The sequence below is a fragment of the Fulmarus glacialis genome, unplaced genomic scaffold (genome assembly GCF_000690835.1).
Source record: "Fulmarus glacialis isolate BGI_N327 unplaced genomic scaffold, ASM69083v1 scaffold14697, whole genome shotgun sequence".
NCBI classification, from domain to species: Eukaryota; Metazoa; Chordata; class Aves; order Procellariiformes; family Procellariidae; genus Fulmarus; species Fulmarus glacialis.
This window is the reverse complement of record NW_009224000.1, coordinates 24,858-48,566: the sequence shown is the minus strand read 5'-3', so window position 1 is coordinate 48,566 and position 23,709 is coordinate 24,858. Positions and strand designations below refer to the sequence as shown.

The window sequence follows — 23,709 nt, the reverse complement described above, 5'->3', positions numbered from 1 at the left end:
GTGTATCACCAAGTGTGGATATGCCTGATTTCCCCATGGGAGTGGAATCCTGGGTACAAAAGCGTCCTTTTTCCACAGGCCTTGGTTAGGAACATAAACATCCTCTGGAAGTCAAACTGCGCAAAGCATTTTTGCAGTTTATTGTTCTGGGAGACCACAAGCACTGGACTGTGTCAAACCATAACCCTCTGCAAACATCCTCTAAAACCTTGCTTTTCGAAAGGATTCTAAATATATGTAAGGAGCAAGTCATCTGGCTTACCACACATTCTGCCCCTCAGCACAGAACCAGGCCTGCAGAAAAGAAAGGCTTTCTCGGACTCCAGTGAGTTGCTGTCAGCTACAATGAGTTCGGATGCAAACTGAAAAGAATACATGGGTTGCTTATTGAGAGTCCTATTCAGCCTGTTCGTGATCGTCTCCAGAGTTTTAAGGAGCCGTCGCTGGTTTTCCAGTTCCAATGTATCATTCCTTTCACCAGGCAGTGGCACGCTAGCTGGGATATAAACAGAAAACACAAAAAGCCCACAGATTTTACAGTCAGCACTTCCAGTGTACTCTGGAGTATATCAAGAGTGCAATACTCAAGCTTGCCAGTGGAAAGTGGAAAGCAGGCCATGTACACAATGCTCTCCATGAACATGAGGCTGTGATCTTTCCCCCAAGCAGAAAGTCTGTAATGAAATGAGGCTATGAATGTCTCCAGAAAACTGTCATCTGCATCTCCAGCAGTCTTTGTAAACTGAAGGCGAAGTTTTACTGAATGCATTAGAAACATGTTTTTTAAAAAGAAGGAATAGGAGAAGGACGGTATTTTGACTTCTCTCACCTGTGATGTTAAATATTAACTTGATTTTGTGGTCGGTCATTGGAACATTCAGCTTATGCCTTTTGACTCGAGCAGGTGCTGCCTTTACAGAGGCAGAGAGATGCTTGGATAAGTCTTCTTGCGCTGCATCAACAAAATCATCATAGGAATAATCCAGCTGGTTTGCTGCCCCCCAGCCAGCAGGTCCTGTGAGGCATTAAGAAAGAACAAAAAGAGAAGCAACATCATGTGGAAAATAAGTGCCTGTACTTATTTCTAAAATACATCCTCAATAGAACGGGGTCTGTTTGAAGCTCCAGATGATGCATGCTGGCTTTGCCTCCGCACAAATGCCTACTGTACCAGCATTTTGACTAAAGAAAAAGGAAAAACCAGTCTCACTTCTAACTGGTATCCTAGAGATCCTGAATCTTGTGCAGTTAGTCAAAGCTTTAAAGAAATACTGCTATAAAAGTTCCAGGTTGCAATTCTTTCTCTTCCCCTGTCTTGCATGGATCCTCACCTGCCAGCAGTATCTTCTTAAACAATTCCATATTGGTCTCTGTTCCTCTTCCTGCTCGATTACAGACAGCACAGCCTATGCCACATGTCTCCATTGCATCTTCTTTTCACAACTCCTGAATAGTTCTACCATCGTCTGCCCTCTCAGAAAAGGCTGGTAGCATTACCTTATGTGTTTATTCCCCCCAGACAGGCATTTCCTGTTACACATAGTGAGTCAAATTCACCCCCTGTATAATGTCCTTCACCTATAACACACTTTCAACCTGAAACAATTAAACATAACCTACCTTTCCCTAATGACTAAATCTAGAGGTGCATGGTCTATTTCATTGATCTAGCTCTTTTTTCTTTAAAAACTTGAAGATAAACAAAAATTCTGCCAATTACCTGTTAGCAGTCACCTAGATTATGCTTAATTTACAGTGGAAACTAGGACAAGTTAACCCCCACAACTTTGTGGTGAATACCATGTGAGTATTCCACAACTGATTTTCTAAACTGCTGTCTCTTATGACCTGAGGAGAGTTCTCCTCTCCTGCCTCCCCAACGTAAAATCATGAGAAGCTCCACAAAAACACCAGCAAGGTTATTCTGATAACAGGTTAACATGAACCAGAAGAGAATAGGACCCTACATCCCATGCCCTCAACACTGTTTCCTCCAAGTGCCTTTAGAAGTTAGCTCCATCAATATTCATCCTTACCCGGATGACAACTGCAAACTGAACACCCAGCACCCCCATGGACAATTACAAACAAATGTGCTCCCAAACTCAGTGAAGCACGTTTAAAAGGTGAGAATAAACAGGAAGCTCTACCAAGTAACTCCACTATTAACCTGTAAGAGAGCCACAATCCTGTGACAGAGTACGTATTCTGAGGTTGATCTGCCATAATACCTCCTGCTAAGATAGGTAATACAAGTTATCTGTTTTTAGCCATTCTGCTTTGAGCACCCCCATGGGACTCAGAAATGCCAAGGGCAACAGCAGTACAACATGGACACTAACCTGTTGGAAAAGGGACTGACAATGACAACTTAGCTGGCATAAAGCAAAGTGGGAACAATCACTAGGACTGTCACAGCTTTCACTCTGATATAGCTACAGTCATCCTGCAAAATCTGCCCTTGCATACATGAAGTCATTTCACAGCTAATGGGCAAACTTAAGCTTGTATAGCTTTACACTGTGAGGGTTCTGTGCTGATCTGAACCAGCATCAAGGATGCTCCTCATTTTCTTAACAATCTCTAGAACCATCTATTGTACTTTTTCAGTATTTTGGTTTGAAACTGTATGTTTTTAAAAAGTTGCTTTCTTCCAGGCTAACCAAGCAGGTTTGTGTGTGTGTTCTTTTTTATCCCTCCCCATCATGAGGCATCTCAGTAAACTTTTCCTCTATACTATATAGGAAGCAGTACCAAAACCAGACAGCAAACAGTTCCATAATATTGTTATAAAACCTATTATGTAATTGCTTACTATCTTAAGATATTTAAAAATACCTCACACAACACATTGTATACTTCAGAACAAAAGGAATTATGCCACATTAAACTTGGATGGCTAATCTATGCATTCAATAATTACCAATGGCAAATCCATTTTCGTAATCGTAATTATATTCCAAGCAATGTTTCTGTGTCTGATCTTCCAATCTGCAGTCAATATCATCAACATCATTACAGAATGATGGGACCTTCCAACACAAAGAAGAATAACATTAAAAAATAAAACCACATAGCCCCCTCCCCTGACTTATAAAAACTGTAAAAATGTAAAGCACTGCCAGTGACACTAGATTTCCCTTTTCATGTCTCTTATAATCTGGCAAGGTCTGCTGAAAGAAGTATGTTCTACTGATACAGTTGGGAAATAAGAGGGTAACTTATGGGCATACAAATTCTTTGTTATAGAAGATCTTTTTTATAAGAGAAGATGTCCATTCAGTCAACCACTCTTGCATGTGAAATCCCAAAAGACAGAAATAAGTTCAGGCTTGTGTCTCCCTGCTGAAGACAACAGGAGAGCTCACATGTTTGAAAACATCTGTGGTTTTTCCAGCTATGTAACTTGTAATTCTGTCAGGTATACAACAATGCTGTCACTTTATTTCTAGCTTTCAAACCTCATTTCTTCACATCCATCTCTCCCTACCCATGGAACGGACCCATGCATTCCACCAAGAGACCTCAGAGGACAGGGAAAAGCATCCAAGAAGGACAGAAACCACAGAACAGAAAACTTGACAGAAACCTTTCTGGTATTTCTTCTCTCCACAAAAGCCGTGGAGATTAGATAAGAACAGATGAATGTGTGATTTTTGATAAAATCTGTATTTCTTGCTTTTTCCAGAAAGGTTTCAAGCAAGTTGGGCTCTAAGTCATGTTTTGGAATTGCTTTGCTTTTTCCATATCAATTTGCATTGGAAAGATGGCTTCTGCTGATTCCCCTCTTTTCAGGTCTCTGCTAGAATTTCAAATTCTTGGGAATAAGAATAGGCATATTCAAAACAGCCTTCTTGACTGTTTTCCCAGATTGTTGCATTTTGATATAATTGCTTGGGCAGGTCACTAAGCATTTTTTCCTTATTATCTTTTGCTTGCTGACAGTGACCATCTAAGCACTGGAACCTAGTGGTAGCTGGCTCTTAAGGGAAAGGAACAGAAACAAAACCAGCCAAGATTTCTCTACTGGAAGAGAACAAACCTGAAGCAAGGCAAGAGAGTAACAGATATTTAGGTCCAAGTGTCAGAGATTGCCTGAAGTGTTATGTATGTTTTCAGCCATTTGACAAGGGCTACTGACATATATTCCAAAGTTGCAGGAGTTTGTTCATCAGCTGTACGTGCTAATAATGTTTTTTAGTTAGCAGAGAAGCTTTTAGCATATGGGTCTTGTCCCGCAAAAAAAATCTGTAAATGCCCAGTGTTCTCTTCTGGCGCAATGCTATCACACTAGGCCTGGGCATCCACTCCTGAGACCACAACTCAAAGTCCTGCTGCTTCTGCTTTGCAGCTGAGGACAGACTCGTGCTTAAGAGGGGAGATTGTGATACTGAAGTGGAAAGCAAGGGACACGGTAGAGAAAGAACTTGTTACCCCTTCAAATTCAGTGCCATGCAGTTCTTAATGATAAAAGTGAAAACTCAGAAACTTAAGAAACATGAGCAAATTATTTAAATCACTACTACTGGATTAAAGTGCCTGGACTTAGGCATCAAATGTGGAATTTATCTATTTGTATACATGTGTATTCACTTATATTATATGGATATATGTTATACATATTCTATATAAAATACACACATTTTATAATCACATCCAACTTTCAAAAAACCCATTGAGGTTAGGGGACAATTGACTGGGATTTTCAAAACTGCACAGGTTCTTTTCAGAAGCCTACTGAAAATCTATCAGTGCCAGGTCCCTAAGCTACCTGGACACTTCTATAAATTCTGTCCTATATAACTTCACATTGAAGACTGAACTGAATTACATTAAAATGCCAGTGAAACATCTTTATTTTTAAAGGAAACTTGTAATCTTTTGAAAAAGCACAGATTTCATTTACGGGTTTCTGTATTTTCCTTGTATGAAATTAGTTAGCCAGGAAAAGTAACAACAAGGTACATTTTTTAAAAAGTACGTAAGAGGAAGGAGTATTTACTAACCTACCATTTTACCAAGCGCACTTTGGAATGCATCAGTAAAGCTATTTAGAAGACTGTTGTCATCACATCGTGTTGCTTTGTAGAGCATCTCAAAGGATTTGAACCCATGGTTTGCAAAACGATTTACTGAAAAATGTTGGAGGAGTAAATTTTTACTGGTCAGTGCAAGAGCTCCAGAGCTAAAAGCAAGATTATCCAGGCTAAAACTGGAATACGCTAAGCTAAGATGCATTGTCTTTAAATCAGCAACCTAAATTCTCAGTGTTATATACATGAAAATGGATCACTCATACCTCAGCCAATGCAGTTGAATATGACCCTTTGGCAGGCATCAAATTTATTGGGAAAGCCAACAGACATTAAGAAAAGGTCTGTCATTTATCTATTTCAGCATTTTCTTAATGGAAGAAACCTGTGAGCTGTCAACTAAAAAAGTCCATACTTACTTTTTACTCAGAGAGAAGCAATAAATATTAGAAGTCCTATTACTAATGCTGCTAGGCTAAATATGAAAAATTCTCATCCAGAATTTAAGCAAATCAAAGTTCCTAGGTGTCCAAGTTACAAATTTTGAATTGATAGCTAGCTCTGAAACATAACTCTCATTTGCTTATAGTTGAAACACTGATCTCGTTTGCTGAAACTAAGAAATCCACTCTGATGGAAGTGGATGCAACATGGTGCCAAGAATGACTTCATATGTAGCTCTAATACATTTGTTATTAAAATGTCACCAAAGCTGGGAAATTCCACAGCTGAAGTTTTGCATGTGTCCATCTCAAAGAAAATACATAAACACTTCTGATTTGGTGATAACTAGATATGTAAGTACAGCGTGCACTGTGCATTTGGATCAGTAAGTTGAAAATACTATCAAATTCACTATTGCAAATACTATTGAAAAGACACTGTTAGTGTTTGTAAATGAACTGTTTCAAATATCAATTCAAAATAATGACAGAACTTGTTTATTTTGCCATTTTTGCTATTTTGTGATTCCCAGGATTCAAATTCACTGCTATTTTTGTGTTTTAGACAGCTTCTGAAATAACACATTTAGGGACTTCCAGACATTCTTTCACAATATTTGTAACAATTTGGAGGCAGAGGACAGAAAAGATTTGTTATCATCAAATAGAAGTCATAATTTCTAAAATATTTTCATTTACTTCCTCATTAAACATAGTGTTTGATGAGTTGCAGATTCATTTTGGTAACAATAAGACTTACAAGAGCAGCCAGGCCACTCTGGAGAATAAGGCGGCTTCCAGACACCATCCTCATACGCACAATAGTAGTTTTCACTTGATCCTTCTGAAAAGCTGTAACCCTCTGCACAGTGCAATGTGCAATTAACTCCTGCTTCATCCGACGTGCATGTAAAATCACCATTCATAGGCTCAAAGGAGATTTCACAGGGAGAACCTATGAAAATACAATGATTTATATATTGATGAATGTGGTGAAGTAAGTAAGCACACAGGAAAACAGGACTGACAGGATTTCCAAAAGTACCTAGTATCAACCTGATCTTGCCTCTGTTGAAGTCTGTGGAAGTGTTATTTGTTACTTCCATAAAGGCAGGATCAAGCTACTGCTAAATTATTCTCAAACTCTGCCACTGGCATTTGAAATCCAGAAACGTGAAGACTTAAAAAAATTTGTAATACGTATGAGAAATTTAAAAAACCTCAGAAATACAAGACCAAACCCTTCTGTACTTCTTTTGCAAAGGTGCATGCAAAGCACATACTTACTAAAATAATGCAAAACATTAATCTAAATTTTTACATGAATGTTCATACAATGCATTCTAGTAAACTATATTACATCTTAAATTCTGAAACTATAAACATTACCCATTCTGCACTACTGCAACAACACATGGACTTGTCAGAATCATCTTAGGAGGGACTGACTGTAAAACCTCAGTTATGATTTATTTTACAGGCCAATTGTGAAGGAGACTGGAAATGTCTGAAAACATCATGTCACAAACACTGAACCACAAAAAGTCTGAGGTGGTGTAGAACTTGAAATAATGCCAATTCTAAGCACTTGCTTGTTCTTGCTAAGATTTACAGCAAATCAGAAATTAGCATATCCATTTGCAACTTACCTTTTCTGAAAGCTATAACCAAAATTCTGGTCTGCATGATTTTAAATTCTCTCTTCGCTAACAGATTTTTTTATACAGATGTCCAACTGAGCCATAAACACTAGAGAGCAGAGATGAAGTAGAATTTTCATCCTTAATACTTTATCTGCCAAATTATTGTTTGGCTTTTAAAAAAGAAAGTGAACTGTGGGGAAAAGGTGTCTATGCAATAAAACACAGTTGCACCACTATATCTATAGGTACAGACAGCTTCTAAAATCTAAAGAGTGTTCTAGTACCTGCTACAGTATTTGTAGGTGATTACAGAAATATTTCCATAATGTTTTCCTTTTTAACCACAAATTTGAAGTAAGACTTCAGTAACACCTATTAATTCATTTCACATGGTATCTGTCACTGAGGAAAAAAAAATGGATACATTACCGTAAGTTCTACTACTTAACGAATCATAATTTCAGTGCTCTTACACCTAATTTTAATTTATAGGACCAAATTCACGCTGTGCAGCTTCAGTCTTAGAAAATTTATTCGCTGGTACTAACGAATATCCTTCAAGTTCCTCCGATATAAAATGGGAATAACTAAAAGGAAAAGCGAAGACTAAAAGAAAGTGGAGTAGCATTGCATCCTTTATCATATTCAGATAAAACAATGCCATACACTCTTGACCAGAAGATTAAGACAACAAACCTTTAATGACAATGTGGATCTCACATGTCCTGTTATTGCCAGAGGGATCCATGGCTGTGTATTGAACTGTTGTCTCTCCTTTGGGAAAGAGATCTCCAGGTGCATGACTCCTAGTGACAGTCAGTGGAGCACCTAGAAGAATTAAAAGACAACCTAAAACATCAATAAGTAAAAGAGGGTTGCTCACACCCAATCTTGACAAATGGAGAAGGAAATGGCAGCATGTCTTCCAAATTATGTGTTCTTAAAAGTAAGTAAGTAAAAAAACCCTCAAAAAATCCTAAACTCCAAGGGATCAAGGGTCGACAGGCTGGAGTTCCCTAGCCTTCCGCTGTTGCATGCATCTTTTGGGGTGCACAATCTCACCTGAATTGTCTGAAAATTGTGGTTCTTCCCATGTCGCTGGATACTCATTCTCTACTGCTTGCACGGGTGGTGGAGATCTGCATCTGTCAATTACAGGAGGTTCTGCATCTGCAGAATTTGAAGGGATGGAATGACATTAGCTTACTGAACTGCTGCCACACTCAAATGAAATCTATAATCACAAGTAGTCAGGTAAACAGCAGTTTTAACTTAGCATCAGAAGATACAAGAAAGTTAGGTGCACACTTGTAAGCTGCTGCAACTGTTAGATGCTGAGGGAATGGACAAAACTAATTCTTCCGCTGAACTCATGGTTTCTGCATTCTGTTTGCTTTCTACAAAGCAAACCTCGTTTAACAGGACTGCTGAATAATGCAACTATCTGACAGAAATATCTGAACAATGATTTGCATCAGCAATGTGTGGGAACCTTGGAAATTTTGTTGGAGTCTTTCAAGAAATAAAAAAAAAGATATATATGATGAAGGCAATAAGAGACAGCACAATAAAGCATTTAATCTACCAGTGTGAGGAGAAACCTTAACATTCAGAATGAACCACAGAACAAAACACAACCCAAACTGAACATCTGGGAGCAATGACTGCACACTATGCAAACTGTGACCCAAGATCAGCAAAGCATTTACAGAGATGATATTACTCCTGAGCTTATACCTGCATGCATAAAGGTCACAGTGACTCACAGTCTCTTTCTGCACAAAATTAGAAAGTTTCAACCATGACAGACTCTTCCCCAGTGATTTTTACCAGCACTTACCAATAACCTTGACACTGAACGTACAGCTTGCCTCATTGCCCGACTTATCAGCTGCTGTGTAAGTAATGGCAACTTCGCCAATTGGGAGAAGAAACGGCGGTATGAAAGCTGGGGTAACGTGAACTGAGACCTTTTATAGGAAAACACTTGTTATTTGAAAAACAAAGCTGGTTAGTAATCACGACACTCATATTTCAAGAAATGGCCACAAAATAGTATCCTTCAATGTCAAGCTTACTAATTCTTAACGCAAATAGCCTCTTCAAGTAATGAGGGCAGACTTTGCAACAGAGTGCTCTGCTCCCCTTCTCAACACTGCCTTCTTTATAGCAACAGGGATTTACTCAGTCAGGATTTAGACCCTGACCTGCTGCAGTTTACAGCACCGTGCATTAAGAAAACTCAAGACTGACTTTTGTTTGCCTCACTGCACTGAACACACACTACGCCAGCTCAGAACCTGCTTTGTCTGCAGTTCAGCTCTCCAGCTGCAAAGGCAGCATACCTGGGAGACGAGTGAAGCAGAAAGTTGTGGGCTATAAGTGCTTACACATCCAGTTTTAATCTACGTATGTTTATGAGTCAATAGCCCACAGATGCTTCAAAACATTCTGGCACGGCAAAGGAACCCTACATTTGGAGTAAATGACACTTACATGCTGTCTACGGCTCTTTCATATGGATTAGAACCGTCTTAAGGAACTTCTCTTTAAAAGAACTGGTTTCATGTGAACAAGTTTATCTGACAACTGTGGCTTTGACAAACCAGCTACATCTAAGAGCTAAGGCACTTGTTTTCTACAGTTCAATGAATGACCCTGTGTCAGCAGAGCTACAATACCTGACCATGGCTATGCTACAGCAAAAAATGTGTAAACTTAAACCTCTTTTACTGGGATAGCTCAGTTTCCTGTGTTTGCAGCAAATTAAAAGCACACACAGCGTCACTGTTCCTCTGCTGACTCATGATAAAGCATTCAGTTGTTGTAACTTCATGATGTCTGAGCCTGTAGGGAATGTTACTTTTCATAAAACAGCTCTGCAGCAAGTTTTCCTTGTAACTCCACTTCCAGACTCCTGATACCCATAGTAGCCAAAGGCCCACGTCTGAACCTTGCATTGGATAGGAAAATGAGATTTTTCTTTCTCACCTAGGAAGCTGAAACGAGTTTTTACTTATCACAGTGTGTTCTTGTTAGCCTTTTGGATTAATGAACTGGTTTACTTCCTTCTGAGAAAGTTTATTAAACTTCTTCACATTCTAAGAGCTCATTTTTAAAGCAGCTGTCTCCATCTTATAAACAAGGGCACATTCTTTCTTTTGACCACATAAATTAATCATATGAGATTTTATGCACTTAAACACCATGCAGAGTTTGTGTCTGCATAACCCTAAACAAGATAGAAAATGCTGAATTCTCAAGATACAAACTTTTCAGCAGATTTTTCTTCTACTCCTGCTTATCAGAAGAAAGAAATTCTAGTGGATCATAAAATTAATTTGAAATAGCTAGCTATAGAAAGACCGCCTCCTGTCAAATATATAGATTTTAACTTGCCTCATCTCCAGAGTTATCCTCAGCTGTTGGTACCTGCCAGCTGATATTAGCAGAGTTATGATGTTCCAGAGTCTCAGTCTCAATATTTTCTGGACAGTGGATCCGAGGAGCTTCAATATCTGATCCAGAAAAAGACAAACTAGTTTTATATGTGGGATTATAGAAATAAAATCTCTATAATGGTTAGACTGCAACTTGTTATAATCACTGTTTTTTGTGCTGGAATATAATGCCTGGAATATAAATGCACATATTTTTGCAAACTTCCTGCCTCTGCCCCTTTTTAATTCTTGCCTACAGGCTCATACATAAACAGTAAATTCTCCTGGGGATGGGACTTTTTTTTTTGCTGTATTTTTGTACATCACTGAGCACAATGAGACTCCGGTTTCTACACGCAACCATAAACCAAGGAATAAATAAGAGAGAATGAATTTGTTTCTCTTATTATTCATCCATTCATTACACACATACATCATTAAGAAGGAATGGCTTCTCTATGCTTTCACTGCCCACACACATGACACATACAGATGAAAACACTTGTTTCTCATAATCAGTGACTTAAAAAAAAGTATTTGTGACATGATATAGGTACTATGAACAAGACAGTAGTGACTCTCAAATTCCCTGGAGCATGGACTTGAAAGAAACAATGGCAAGATTTCTGGCACCAACTGCTGGAAATGTTCCTTAATAAACTCCTGCTACAAGGTATTACATAGGACAAATGGAGTCTTCTTGTCAGGTATGTGACAATGCTGGATGGTTTCAAAGGACTGGTGGTACAATATGGGTAACATCACCACCAACATTTAAGCCTCAGGTTTCTCTGACAAAGTTAAAGTACTTCTTCATTTCCCTGGCACAGGGCCTCCCAAAACATTTGTGGTCAGGTTATTTTATTGCTGTAGTGTTGTTTGATAAATGGTCTCTGGACTCATGAGACAAGGACGCATTGAGCTCTGAACTCATCTATGCCCAGGAGGCTTTAAAACAACTCAGAACTAATACCACTTATATTTTTATTACTAAATAGTTCCAGTAAAGACATAACTCAGGCAATTAAATCTCTGTAACTAAGAGTGCAAAGCCATAAATACAAGTGATTTTGCCTTCCTCTGAACTCATTCTGATGAAAATTTTATTAGAAATGCACTCCTTCCAATAACTACCAGTTATGGTTCACACTCCCCTGACCATGGCCTTCAGGCTGGGGCAAATTCCATTTAAAAGTGAAATTCTGTAGAAGGACTAATAAATAAGTCAGAAAGAAAATGGCTATTTTGAACTGGCCAAATATGTTGGCAGCAAAATATAGAGAGACAATAACAGGAATGAAAGCAGTTGAAATGCAACTGTTCATTTTTACTACAGAATAATAACCTTCAGAGTTTCTGGATGCCTCTTATTTTTGGGTTTTATGCACTAGTAATATCTAAAGCTTGAATCCAAGCCATGCTGCTTTATCTTGATCCAAACACTTCAGCTTGTAGCCTTGTGCTGGGATCCCATCAAATATTAAAAACCGTGGTTTGGCACAGGTTTACACAAAAGATTCGGAAAAACAATGTGGTACATCACAGAGTGAGAAATAAGAGAGGGATAAAATCTTCCTGGCCATTACAGAGAAAAAAGTTCCCACCTCAGTTTCTGTAGTGACCTGGCATGATGACTGCCATAACTGTTTTCTGTACCATTCTTTCACCCAGTGGCTGGCGAGGACCCCAGTTTGGGGTGGAAGCATTAGTTCTAGGAGCACAATAGTTCACGAACAGGTGAATAGCACATTCCCAGACAAACTGCACTTTTGCTGGTATCCTCCTATAATCCAAAGCCAAACTCCTTCCAACTCTGTGCATGTGTGTAAGGGCATAAATAACCTAACATTTCTAGAAGAGGTGGGTAAACATGGCAGAAACATACTCAAATGCACGTAACCATCTTCTGCCCATCTTTATACTCCATGCACTTGTGTCAGCCAATTTTGGCCTTAACTCTTGTGCACTGTTGCTCGGGGCATGTCAACAGCCACAGTCAGTTCAAAGACGACTGAAATGAACCATCCCTGTACAGTCTGTCTATCAGGCAGGGTTTACACAGCGTTTACAGACTTGCTCTGACTTCAGGGCTTACATAAACCTGTGCTAAACCAGTAATGGTATTATTATCATTGTTGTTTTACTAGGAGTGTGGGTTCCATTTTGACTATCTTTAAGCTAAGAGCTTTCACTTCTAGTCCAAAATTTCGAATTTAGCTGGTCATCAGGCCTTTCTAGCAGGCAGTTTTTCAACAACAGACTTATGAGATGGATCACCGGAGAGACAGTTGATGATGAGCACTATAAGATGGCACTCAAGCAACCTCTGAACTCCACATTTTTATTACAAACCACAAGTAAATCTGACAGCCAAGCTATAATGGTACAACACTTCTTACAGACTGTTTAAATCATGCTTTCCCCAGTTCAAACCTGTCCTCACTCAGTTATTTGCTTTGTGCTTCCCTTCAATCCTGCACACATGTGGACACAGAAATGGTTTTGTGCTGGTCTCTACCTTTACACAGAGCCTCCTGGATGTTTGCACTCCATCTCCCAAATGAAATGCACCTTAGTTCTTCTCTAGCTCCAGACAAGATGAATCCTTGGGGACAGCTCAGCTGGCACACAGTCCCAGAAACGGCAGGCTCCAGCCCACATCTGGGAGGGAGAACTGTTACACCTGCTGGTTTCTGGAGGATGGGGCAACGCATTTCTGCAAGACACCAGTAGGACATGTCTTTTAACTGACGTACACAAAGCATACATTCAAAATAATCTGCAGATAAAGTCAGAAGGAACTCAGAAAGAACACAAAATACACAAACTTTTTAAGAGTCTGCATGCGCTATGAATGCATCAAAACAGTAAGAGCTGCTGAAGCTTTGTACTCCAGTGCTGACTGAAGTAAACAGCACTCAGGACATCAGGTCTTCTATTCTCTTGCTCATGCTTTTCACTGAGGCAGAAACACGGTATTTTTCATGTGGCTCCACTAGATCTTACTCTCTCACTGTTTTGGTGGTTTGTTTTTTTTTCCTTTATAACTTCACCTTTCATGGTTGCTTTGTAGCTGCATTCCTTGCCTTCTATGGAAACCAGACCTTCATGGCAGGAAAGAGGCAAGCGTCTTGTATCTATTGCCTTCTACAGCTTTTACACTGTCTCTTGAAATAAGAATGAGAGAAGAAAAAGGACACCCTGCCATCAGCTCGCTGTAGGTTAGGGACATGGCATGTGCTTTTGCCTACGGCATTCCAAACTGAATGAAATTGGTCTTGACACTATTCAAACCCAGATGCAAAGACTCCGGGTGACCATAAGTGGCAGCTGACCTTCTCTGTAAAGTCAGGAAGGGCTGATGGTTGCTTAAAGGCTTAAAATGTTAGTTTTGAACTATTTTATTACTAGAATTCACTACAAATTTTGAAGACCATTTGCATCAACGGGTAAACTTCCAAGAACCACAATGTGCGTAAACAGGTTCAATTGCCACAAAAGCTTTGTTTCATTTTTGAGCTGTTGTTTTTACCATGTGAGGCAAGGAATGCTATTTTTACTTCAAACATGGAGGCATTAACAAACAGGGCAAAAAGGGGTATCCCATGAACGCAGGTCGTAGACTTTCAGTAGCGTTTCTTACAACAGATAGTAGACAAACACACAAGAAAAATGCTTCATTATTTATAGCCAATGAGAAGACTTGTAACTCTTTAGCTAGTCAGTGAAGAAAGCAGAAAGGTCTTTACACAAAGGGCACACAAAGAAGAACCCAACCCAGCTACAAAAGGGAAAGCTCTGTTCATCTCTTTGCAATGGTTTAATGACACAGAAGTGATTCACATTCAGAACGCTTCATAACCCTTTCCTCTCCTCTCCCAAAATACGCAGTGAGTAACTGAAAACTGTTTTTTCTGCATGAAACAAAATTTAAGGAGTCTAAGCATTCTAAGCATTTTCTGCCCTTTAAACTCTCAATACTGAAATCGTGCTTGAAGTCCAAGCAATTAATAACTGCACTTCATTTCAACAGTATGCAAAGATCACAAATGTTAACACATTTGTTCACTTCAGGCAGACACTGTTGGCTATGCAATGTACAACAACTCCACCAGAAAAAAAAACCCAAATCCTGACTTTTGGTTGCTCACCACAGGAAGGTGAGCAAATAGCAAAAAGATCAGAAATTGGAAAACACAATGTTTGAAAAGACAAGTTAAAATCATTAAAATGTATATTATTCAGGGAACAAGTAGAAAAAAGGCTGCGAAAGGTGTAAGCATGAAATCCAGAGAAAAACTGCAGTTCTTCAGGAAGCAGTAACAGCCCTCCTGGTTGAGATGTTTCCAACTGTACTAGCAAAATCCTAGTAGAGCACAATCCTGAAACATCTGACAAACATTCAGGATATAATCTTTGGTGTATCTAGGCCAAGGGAATCTCTTCTAAGATTCTAAGTGGGACAGGTTTTTACCAGGAAAAAAACTGTAATAGTGTTGTTTAGCTTTTTTATCTGTGTTCAATTCCAGAGCTTGATCAAGCTGACTCAGGAAGTCTGGACTTCATGAGCAGCAGAGTGATATCCATTATATTAGTCATATGTATAGGGAATTAATAGAGAGAGAGGAAAAAAGAACTTCTAAGGAAAGACAAGAATCTGCTTTCGTCTGCAACTGCCTGTGATGAACCACAACACTGTATTACAACTCTTAACATCAAGAGGAACTTCAATATTGTTACAAAAGAAAAGATTACCAAGCAAATCATGCCTCCTTCCTTCAACCCCTTCGCAAACACAATGTTTCAGGGAAAGAATTGGCCAATTGCAGTTAGAAGTGTGGACCAGTAATTCTTTCAACACTAGGTGGCATCAACACCCTGGATGCCATTCGCATTTTTACCTTTCTTCACTAAACCTTGATCAAAGCAAGGAGAACAGTATCTTGCAAAACTCATTATTTTAACATGCTGGATATTAATCTTTCACCAGTGGGGAAGGAAACACAAGAACCTGACTGTGGAAATTTTTTTTTTTCTAATTGGACAAATGACAAAGCTTCCCTTTTCAGCAGTTATTTTGTTTGTAAGCCATCTATAATATATGTAACCTACTCAAAAGTAACTCACTGCTAACAGCATCTTTCATGAAAAATATAAAAACTTAAAACATATGTAATAGCCAAAATTGCATTAGCTTCCAGTCTCTTGGAAAAAGATGTATATGACAACAGACCTCACAGAGGTGACTGTAAACAATTCCAGCTATGTTATGGTACAGTGTCAGTTACGCTTACAGACGGTTGTAGTACAGTCTCGGTGAGCTAACTTTTAAATAGGGTAAACTTTGCACTGATGCACACTCAAACTGAAAAGCTTTCAGAAAAAGAGCTAGGAGAATACCCTGAGGTCCAAGAAATCTGTTTCAAGGTAAGGGACTGAACCCAGTTCCACTTCGTTTTTCTAACAGAAGGGTCGGAAATGAATAAATCATCAATTACAAATGCCTAAATGCAGCAGGATTTCTGGTATCTTTTATGTAGCAGATGATAAGTCATAGTTAGGAGCTGTTCAGATTGAAAATAAGTGGAGAATACCTCCATGATGATGATGGACTTCCAGAAAATGAGTACAAAGGGCAGTTTTTGAGGAGGACACGGTATTAGTCTTCTGATTTGCATCCTTCCCTGAATAAAACTCCACACATCTGTATTGACCAAGAATCTCAGCAAGCTTGTTCTAAACACCAGTCACAACAAGAAGCAGCAGAGAGGTTTTCCAGCTAACACTCTTCCCGCTGTGACAATCAAAGGTAACTTTTATACTAGATTTTCAAACTCAACAAAAATAAGATATTGCCATGGGCAGAAATGGAGGCAATATTGCATGGTGTGAAGAAATCTTCTGATACAGAGTAGAGCTGGATTTTAATAATCAAAATGCTAAGCTAGGAAGGATGAATTGAACTGATGAATACAGTTAATCTTCCAATTATAATCTTCCAACAGGATTTCAGGGTCCCTTCCTTTTGAAGTTAATTGAAGTTTTTCCACTGACTTCAACAGAAGAAAGGTTAGGATCTCTTAAGAAACCCTCTTGATAAATTAATACTTCTGGATTATTTTCATCATTTTAGAGAACATATCTACAGTTAGAAATTTATTCTTGTCTCATGCAAAGTCCACATTTTTAAGCCCACAGAAAACAGTAAAAAATAGCCACAGGTTCAAGCCAAGTCACCCTAGTGGCATCACATTTACTGGACCCAACGATATGTACTTCACCCTGACTTTAGTCAGCACTGGATCAGCTTCTGAATTGCTGGACTTTAAGCTTGTGCTTTTTTTTTTTTTGCAGTCTACACTTGGAAGTGTTTCAACTGTATTTCTTCCTCCTACCTTTCTAAGTTAATTTAATATCTGTCACTAGTCCTAAATGGGTACTTCTGGAACAACAACATATGCTTACCTATCCCTGCCCAGCTGGTGTGACCTCTGAATCCTGCCTTAGAGGTGCTTGGTCCCTAACTTGTCTAAACTCTTATTCCCTGCTGGGAGTTCAGCAAAAGTAACAACTGCCACATCTCTACTTGGCACTCACAGTGCCTGGCTAACATACCTTAGTACTTGTCTGGAGGTCATCTTTAGCTTTAAGATGGTAACTCAAACCCCTGGTTGTTCACATTTAATCTGTAGTATAGGCCTACAACTTGCATGTTTCCTACAACACATTGTGTGACAGTGTCTTAACACTCACCAGACGCAATAACCTTCTAGTTATCAGCTGCCTGTGCTGGATTTCAGCGGTAATCTGTCCACTTTCTCCACTTACAAATTCCTTTGCGCCTCCCCAACTTCTAAGACTTGTATAAAACATCCATAGACAAATCCTCACTCCTGTCTTAGCTTCATCAGATATTAAAATAGGGAGAGTTTCTCACTCATGGCAGCATGTCAGAAAAGGCTGCACTCTGACATGATCAGACAGAGTGTGATCAGATACCTACCCACACACTTTGGCTCCTTTGAATCCCACTGTGAAGTTCCCTGGCAGGTGAGTTTGGTGTTTCCTTCTACTTCATAGCCCTCATTGCAGGTCACAAAACATACTGTCTTATAGGAGATATCAGCTGTTGAACAATTAATGTGTCCATTTTCAGGAGCCCGAAGTTTGGGACATGTTCGAACTGCAAAGGGAAAAAAAACCCAGTTCACTCTGCAGCACTGAGAACCAGTGGAGTTACACTAGTTGGCCCAGGTTTTCAGGGGTGGGACAGGTACTGACTTGTACACTAGTTACAGTAGTTTGTACAAATTTAGGGAATAGGGCTGGAACAAGGCTGATATTTTTCAAAGGCTTGATGCCTTCCTCTTACGAAGTCCTACATAGCACATATGAGGTAGGGTACACACTTCCAAGCTTACCGAAGTTCTGATATAACTCCAGGCTACCAAACTAGCTGTGCTTAGAAATGTTCCTAGCCATCGAAGGCATCTGGCACACACACTGTGTGGCCTGTGCTAGTAATGTTTATCAGCCTTCAAAACAGGACAGCTGCAGGCAAATGGAATCCTGTGGAAAAGTGTGTGTCTTTGGAAGTTTCTAATCCCCCAGCCATGCCTGAGAGTTCTTTGCGGGATTTCCAACTGGCAGTCTGGTACAGGCTGAGTGCACGACAGGGAGGAGGCTAAGAAATTATTAACAGGGCAGATGACAGTGTCGCAGTGCTCAGGAAGATTCTCAGGTGCTCTGGAGTGTATTGATGTAGTCACAGACACATGTGATCCTCCACAAATCCGAACACCAGACATTCATCACGGTGGGAGAGAGAGAGAGAGGAAGAAGGAATACAAGGCAGTCATAGACAACAGGACCACGAGAGATGAAAAGGAACAAATTAGGCTTTTGCTGAGACAAAAGAGACCCTTTCAGGTGTAGGGCTCCCCATGGAGGCAGTCCTGGCTCCTGCTCAGCACAGAGACCCTTCTGCTGACATGCCTCAGAAACACTGCAAGCAGCATGATACCAAGGAGAAAGCAGTCCTGTGCAGGATGTGTGTGCAGAAAGGGAAGTGGGGCATGGAGGATGATCCTCAGATTGTCTTACGGTTTTGTTACCGAATCCTGATTCTGCAATTTAACACAAAACTACACTGTAATTAAGACTGATCGCAAAACAGCTGAATGATAGTAAGAAGAAAAAGGCAGTAGCACTGGTATGGCCTGGATTTATGTTCTTTGTTTCAGTGTCATAACCTCAAGCTCTTCTACTAGGACCTCCTTCCTTTGCACTGCCTCCAGCTCTCCTCCTCTTCAGCCAGTATCTTATGCTTCTGCATTTGTCCCCTTGCTCCCCTCTGGACAAGACTCTGAGCTACATACACACTGCCTGGCCTTTGAGTATCTCAAACAGCTAAGCTGTACACACCTACTGTCTGGCCATGACTATCTCATGACGATACATGGATGACAACTGGGTGATAGCAAGCCCAAATGTGTAGGTGCCTGCTGAGGTCCCAGTGCACCTTTTCCTTCAATAATTCATGCCTCTCTTCAATAACCAGCTACTGATTTTCCAAAACCAACTCCTATGGTTGAAAGCCCTGCTCTTAGCTGGAGCTGGCAGATACTGCTCAGTATGTTCGACAGTTATTAGGGGGAGAAAAACACACAAAGGCAAACCGTGTGATTGCTCAAAAATACAATCAAGAAAACTGCAGTTCCTAAACTCTGTTCTCCCTCGATTGTCTTCCACAGCTTCTGTTGACCTTGCTGGCAGGAGGACAAGGCCTGATGACAGGTGGCTTCAGAGATCTGGACAATTTCTCCACTGTGGTTTGGGATGCCGATTTTACCAACTAACCCATCCTTGCTGCCGCCAGATAGGAGGCAAACCACAAGCTCCTCTCCAAATGCACTCAAAAGTAAGCCAACTTGGCAACTTTCTCTCCTTTTCCCAGTAGTTGTTTACTCTGCACACTGATGAGACACACCTACAAGTGGACACACAGACTGAACAGATCACTATACACCCTCAAACTAATAAATGGGCAAATACCCTGAGCGCTCCTTCAAATGAAAGCCACCTGTATAAATACCAATAACTACAAGCCCATCAAAGCTACAAAAACCACACGCTAAATAATGCCTTTTTTGAAAACAGTTGTAGTGGCACCTGAGTGGGGAAAAAAGTCTGTAGCAAATCTTATGTATACTGGATAGGAAAGAAAGAAAGAAAAACAGCCATTCAGATGCACCTGATATATTTTTGCATTACCACTGTCTCATGTTTACTCTCCGGAAGTACTATTCCTCTTGTGCTTGCATATACACAGGCATCCTCTAGGAAGTGCATTTAAGAGCATAAAAAAGATCTTGAAACTTGCATCTTGCAAGAGGCACTCTGAGCTTCAGAGCAGCTTCCTAATATGTTGTATCTTAACTGTAGTACGGTGAGTAAGAAAGACATTTTTGCAGCTGAATCATACATGCTTTACACAGAAGAGAACAGGCTTTCTTTTTTAAGGTTTCTATGGAAGCCTTCAATACCCAATCTGTGGTAAAAGGAAGCAAATGCTACCAAACTCTACGGCGTTATTGAGGAAGCCTGAATGAATTAAGAGCACTGAGGAGGCTCTCAGCAATGTTAATGTGCCTATGGAGAAGTCACTCCCTTCCACAACCTGATAAGTCTAGCCACCTCTTCTGGAAGGACTGCATAGCTGTAGTGCTCCTGTGTCCTCAATGTTTCAATGTTCACGGTTACTCAGTGTTTCAGTATGGCTCTGGCAGAAACCTGTAACTGAGCCCGTGTTTTCATGGTTATGGTTCCATGCATTAAACACAAAACCATCCTCTTGTCAATAAAGCATCTTCCATGATCAAGAAACATTTCCATAAAGCCAGTGACAACAACAACAGCGGTATATTCTGCTTGCTCTGGGTTTTCTCCTAATACATTTTTCTGGATTAAATACATGCTTTGTAGTTGTTTTTTTCATGGGTCACTGTTAATTGCATGACATGACTGCATTAATCACTTTCCAATAGCACAGCAAATTTTAGCTAGCAGAACAACTGTGGAGTGTTTAATGTCAAAATCCAAAGCACTGCAAAAGGATTTTTCTTCACTCTCCCTTCCTAATTTATGTGATAAAATACTCCTAAGATTAACAAGACGGCTATAAACTGTGCCTTTGATCTTGCTCCCTTTCATAGTCTGAGTGAATCGAGACTAGCAGATACAGCACATGTAAAGGTAGGATTTTTAAATTTTTTTTTTTTTTTAAATTTTAAGTCTTCAGTATGATGGAGAATGGCACAAGAAAAGCAAAAATATATCCTTTCAATGCTTCAAAGGATATTAACTCAAAATCAAGACAATATCTCAAGGCAGGCTTTTCTCTTCCCCCACCTTCCAGACAAATTCCCTGTTAAAGGAAGATCATGCACCAACACCCAATAGGTGAATATTTTTAAGTGCTCCAGAAAGTTTTCCAAGTACTAGAATCTTCCACTTCTCTATAGACAGTGAAGATGAAGGATCCTTTCTTTGCGGCTGACTGCAGCTTTCCCCAGATTTTTTGCACTGGAGGCTACTGTGTGACAGAAGTTTTGACAGGCAGGTGCTCTTTCCCAGTATTCCAGTCTACCTGAAGTAGCATACATCTTCAGTCTATGTTTTGACTGCTGAAAAGTCAACAGCTCTAAGTCTAGCTTCTCAAGACATCCTCATGATACTGGCCAGCAATTTATTTTCTGTTGAAAGCTTCTCGTTCCTGCCTTCTGTCACTGGAAGCTATGAAGGAAGACTAAGTTTTCCAGGATTATTTGAAGAAGAGTCCTGCTATATAAGAATGTCCTGAGGAACCGATCTCTAGCTCAGATCCCTCATTTCAGAACCATGACTTGCTGTTTCTTTAAGGACTGCAGTGTTTGCTGTAATGGCATAAAGTGCTAATGCCTCTCCCTAAACTCAAGGCGAGGGCAAGAGTTACAGAAAGAGCTGATGACTTCTTATTTACCACTTTCCAGTGCAGCATACTAATGTCAAGTGCATCCAACTCAAACATGTTGAACTACAACCTGTGGCTGTTGAGGAGATGAGGGCTGCTACCTGTTTTTTCAGGGCCTCCTTGGAAGACATACCAGACAAGACTACATGGGGATGCAGCTCCCCTTCTAAATCATCACGAACCCAACCTCAGGCAGAGACAAGTGATAACAAAGCAAAACTGTGTTTCTATGTACTTGTGAGAGCTCCAGAAATAATGTTTTTCAGGATGCTCCTTCCCATGCCTCCTCCCTTTCACACCTTCTGTTTATTTGTTTTCCAGCTGACATTCTCTTACAGTGAACTTCTAGGATACTGCCAGTTGCTCCCTAGTGAAAATCCACTCAAAATTCTTCTGAAAACTACGCTCAAGGCCCAAGCGTTCCTATTTTTCATAAGAAGGAACTGTAAGAAAGCAGAATGGAATTCTTCCATCGTTAATGTTTCCCAAAGCCAGTGCCCATCTATGCCAGGAGTCTGGTGGATATTCTAAACCACTCATGTGGAAAGGTCTTGTTATATATTTGACTACTTCATAGGTTCTCTGGATTTACATAATGTAGATACAAAATTCATAGAAATTAGATGGAGAGAGGTTTAAAGAAGGAGAGTATAGATTCACTTGCAAAAGACTGTCTGCCCAGTAAATATTGCTCTGCATTTTCTATTGTAGATGTCCTCCTTCCATTTTAGGAAGGAGGGAAACGGAGTGATTGGAGTGGGAGTTTACTTTTGGAACATTCTTTCACCCAAGAGCTAATAGGATCAGATCTGCACGCCCAACTATGTAGTGAGCAGAGAAAACCACTGTTAAGAACAAACTAATCCAACAGAAAAAGAATTTTCAAACACACGATATCCATACCTCTGCAAGTAGCCTCTGATCCAGACCATTGGCCATTTGGCTGACAAAGCCGGATGCTGCTTCCCACGAGATCAAATCCTGCTTTGCATCGGATCCCGCAGGCAGCATTAAAGTAATTGTTGCAGACATTCTGGACAAAGTAACCATTTTCAGGGGGCTTCAGTTCAGGGCAGTGAACAACTAAATAATTAAACAACCACAACAGAGTTATGATGCTAGTTGGAGTGCAATAGGCTACTGAATGAAAACAATTTTTTTCATTTTGAACTTGACTTGCATCTTGGTACTTCTGTTATTTTGGAATGACACAGAAAATCTGGCATGCAATTTGACATGTCCTTCATAGTGCAAACACAAATAACAAAATTGTCCCAGCACTGCATTGTGCATTCCAGGGGTATTCTGTTCCTGGATGGAAACACTTACCTTCACAGGTTTGTCCTACAGCACGATATCCCTCCTGGCATGTACAATCTTCAATGGAGGTACTTCCTGGTGGAGAAGTATGATTCTCATCGGGACATGAGTTACAAGTGCTGATTCCACCTGGTGAACCTTCAGGCTTGTATGTTCCTGGTGGACAAGCTGTTGAGTAGAAGAAAACATGACAGAAAGGAGTTCAGGATATCCACCTTTCACAGCTAGCATAATTTTTCAGGTGTGTTTGCTTTACTTTTTTATATTATTTTTTTCTACCTCATACCTCTAGTGTCGCTTAGGGCAGGAGCATTCTCCACTTAAAGTTCTGTAGAGTTCTTACAGGGGTGAACTAAAGCTCACCAAATTCAGTGGAAGTCTCTCCAGTGACTGCCTGGGGACTGATATTAAGTCCATGATTAATTTTCTTGAGAAGAAGCCCAGTCCCAGAAGACACACCAGATTTTCACTGATAAAACCTCTGCTGACCTCACGAAGATGTTCTTATTTAGAGGTGTAAAAAATTAGTTCAGACAAAATCCTTGCCATTCAAAACTACACTGAAGTTTAATGCACACAAATTCTTAGTAACAAGCTAATACAAGACAGCAAAAAACCCTGCCTTGATTTACACATTGTATTATATATGATCTATACACTATACTTGTTAAAATGTATGAACTACAAACAATGAAGCAACTAATCAAAGCAACTGCTCCCTGAAGCTTTTGCACTCATTTATATCCCATTTAATATTTTTAACTCTGTGCATCTACATGCACAATCCTGAAACAGATTCAGGAGATGACTTCAGAGGCA

General features: G+C 39.9%; 1 protein-coding gene across 1 annotated transcript in view; it reads right to left on the bottom strand.

Moving 5' to 3' along the window:
- The window catches only part of LOC104079847 (sushi, von Willebrand factor type A, EGF and pentraxin domain-containing protein 1-like), a gene marked incomplete at both ends in the record, with an annotated part of 42,411 nt that extends 19,353 nt beyond the window's left edge, over nt 1–23,058 (bottom strand). The window contains 13 exons of the mRNA XM_009582022.1: nt 263–496; nt 830–1,015; nt 2,924–3,032; nt 5,011–5,132; nt 6,237–6,431; nt 7,816–7,947; nt 8,182–8,289; nt 8,960–9,089; nt 10,519–10,637; nt 13,078–13,275; nt 17,563–17,742; nt 22,474–22,653; nt 22,900–23,058. Of these exons, the coding sequence (XP_009580317.1) occupies nt 263–496; nt 830–1,015; nt 2,924–3,032; nt 5,011–5,132; nt 6,237–6,431; nt 7,816–7,947; nt 8,182–8,289; nt 8,960–9,089; nt 10,519–10,637; nt 13,078–13,275; nt 17,563–17,742; nt 22,474–22,653; nt 22,900–23,058 (2,052 nt within the window). The remainder of the gene's footprint in view (nt 1–262; nt 497–829; nt 1,016–2,923; nt 3,033–5,010; nt 5,133–6,236; nt 6,432–7,815; nt 7,948–8,181; nt 8,290–8,959; nt 9,090–10,518; nt 10,638–13,077; nt 13,276–17,562; nt 17,743–22,473; nt 22,654–22,899) is intronic.
- Between the last annotated feature and the right edge of the window lie 651 nt (nt 23,059–23,709).